We start from the raw sequence: 2,123 nt of genomic DNA on the forward strand, positions 1-2,123 counted from the left end.
ATTTCTTTTCCATATGCGGATGTTCAGTCTCTGACAGAAGGTTTGGAGACATGTAGAAAGTTCAGTTTGAATGGGTGAAACTAATATTTTATTTACAGTTTCTCACACACAAGGAAGAGAATTTTCTTCATGTACAATATTTTTTACAACAAATACAACAAAATGAAACAAAACACATTTTGATGAATTCATCTCTTAATCTTATATGCAGAATTTCTGATGGTGTTTTCTCTGATATCCCAGTATGTATTTTGGCTATTTTGACTATTTACAGTAGCCGGAGCCTACTGAATTCTAATATTTCTAAAATCCATTGGATATTGAATACCCCCCTCCCACTTTACTGAAAGCAATCAAATCTGAGACTGTTGAGCTACATGAAGACAATAAAAATAATTTAAAAAAAAGTCCTGGGTTGTTTATATTCCATTCAGTGCTGAACTGGTGTTCAAATCAAATTTTATTAGTCAAATACACAGTCATACAAAGTACAACATGCAATGAAATTCCTGTGTCCTGGGGCTGCGGATGTAGCCGCACCAGGAAGAAACCAAAAAGACAAAAAGACAGTGAAAATTCGTACATCAGGGACAAGAGGAAAAAAAGGACCTCTAAAACAGTAACAGTAAAAAAAAAAGGTCTTGATGGGCTTTCCAGGGACATCGGTATGCAGGGGAGAGACGATGTTTGGGTTTGGTGCCTCCAATTTCACAGACAGTCTAAATGTCTGTCACTCGTCACCAGGTCTGTCAATTTCTTGTTGAAGAGCCGTGAGCTTCTCCAAGATCTTATCCATGTTGTGTTCAATGAGAACAGTCTGAGTACTCACAGCTCTTCCCATTGCTTCGATCATATTGGACATTTTTGCTGGGTTTTGAACAGCTGTGTCGTATTCGTGATGCCCGTTGCCTGGTGGCATTGACCAGCCAAACATCTGAGGGGAGTCGGGGAGGGTCCATTGAGGTCCAGCCGCAGAATTGCCCACAGCATGAGAATAGTGGGCCTGATTATCTGCACCCATTCTCATTGAATTTACCTGGTGCTGGGTGTACCGCTCCCTGAACGGGGGCTGTCTCTCTCCCTGAAACTGAAGGGGACAAGGGGACTGTCAGTAAAACGAGAATAGTTGTTTTAAATTATTGGCATTACACTTTTTTAAATACAGTCAATTCCCCAGATAATGACAGAATCAGAAACAATTCTGTTTAATAATAGGAGATACTTACATGAAGTGGGACATCCTGATTCACATACTGAGAATGTGAACTCCTCCTAAACTTACTCCGTTTGTTTTGAAACCAAGTTTTTACCTAAAGATAGAAGAAAACAGAAAACATTTAGTCAGTACAATGGACCCAAAATTCAATTTCTTATGTTGTAGTAAGTTGAAAAACACTCACCTGTTTGTAGGTCAGACCTGTCATCTCTGCCAACTGTTTCATCTCCCTTGGCTCATAGTAATGTTTCGCATTAAAGTGATGGACAAGAATATTCAACTGTCTCTCTGTGAACACCACCCGGGCCTTTCCTTTAGGTTTCTCTGGAGCAGTGCTGGGATGGTGCAGAGTGGCAGTGATGTTGCCATCCTGGCTTCTTGGGACAGCAAAATCTTGTTTCTCTTCTGAGACAGCAGGAAAAAAAAGTTTTTAAAAAGTAAATTGCTGAGTCTGAAACACAACAGTTTCCCAGAAAAAAAGTGGGATATTTATACATTATTCAGAACCAAGAGTGACTTCTGCCATCAGGACTTACAACACAGAGTGAAAGAGTATTTTTGCAAGTTGTCTTAGAGATTAGCCAACTCTATTCATGTAGCTCACCAGGCAACAATGCTGAGTGCATACCTGGAGAAAAGTGCATCCCATGTTCCATCTTTGAAGTCCCAGTGATTAAAGCAGGAAAGCTGGAATAAGTATCTCTGATGAAAGGGCTCCAAACCAAGCAGGATAGTGCTGTGTATCCTAAGGCTGATTTAAGAGCAATTCTGGGCTTTTAAGGAGGTTTGTGGGTGTGGGCAGGATTGTGGGGGGTTGAGCTTCTTCCTTTGTGAGTCGCTTTACCCTACCAAGTTTCAACCAACTGGCATCATTTACATTTCTTTAAAATGCTGTTTCTGAGGTCTG

General features: G+C 40.4%; 1 protein-coding gene across 1 annotated transcript; it reads right to left on the reverse strand.

Annotated features, from left to right (window-relative positions):
• Positions 1–730: 730 nt before the first annotated feature.
• Positions 731–1,872, reverse strand: LOC147321764 (homeobox protein NANOG-like). The gene is made up of 4 exons (XM_086305105.1): positions 1,845–1,872; positions 1,401–1,621; positions 1,227–1,310; positions 731–1,087 (listed from the first exon to the last, which is right to left on the reverse strand). The coding sequence occupies exons 1-4, from the start codon at positions 1,870–1,872 to the stop codon at positions 731–733; spliced, it is 690 nt and encodes a 229-aa protein (XP_086161231.1).
• Between the last annotated feature and the right edge of the window lie 251 nt (positions 1,873–2,123).

This window comes from Aulonocara sp. 'chitande type north' Nkhata Bay, linkage group LG9 (assembly GCF_057382095.1).
Source record: "Aulonocara sp. 'chitande type north' Nkhata Bay isolate Kocher_YH1m ecotype deep benthic linkage group LG9, A_spYH_male_GT1.1, whole genome shotgun sequence".
In the NCBI taxonomy this organism is placed as follows: domain Eukaryota; kingdom Metazoa; phylum Chordata; class Actinopteri; order Cichliformes; family Cichlidae; genus Aulonocara; species Aulonocara sp. 'chitande type north' Nkhata Bay.

Coding starts and splice junctions, on each gene's coding strand:
- LOC147321764 (XM_086305105.1), bottom strand. CDS start 1,872: ATGGAACATGGGATGCACTTTTCTCCAG. Junction 1,622..1,844: donor TGGGATGCACTTTTCTCCAG/GTATGCACTCAG, acceptor CTGCTGTCTCAG/AAGAGAAACAAGATTTTGCT. Junction 1,311..1,400: donor CAGGTCTGACCTACAAACAG/GTGAGTGTTTTT, acceptor TTCTATCTTTAG/GTAAAAACTTGGTTTCAAAA.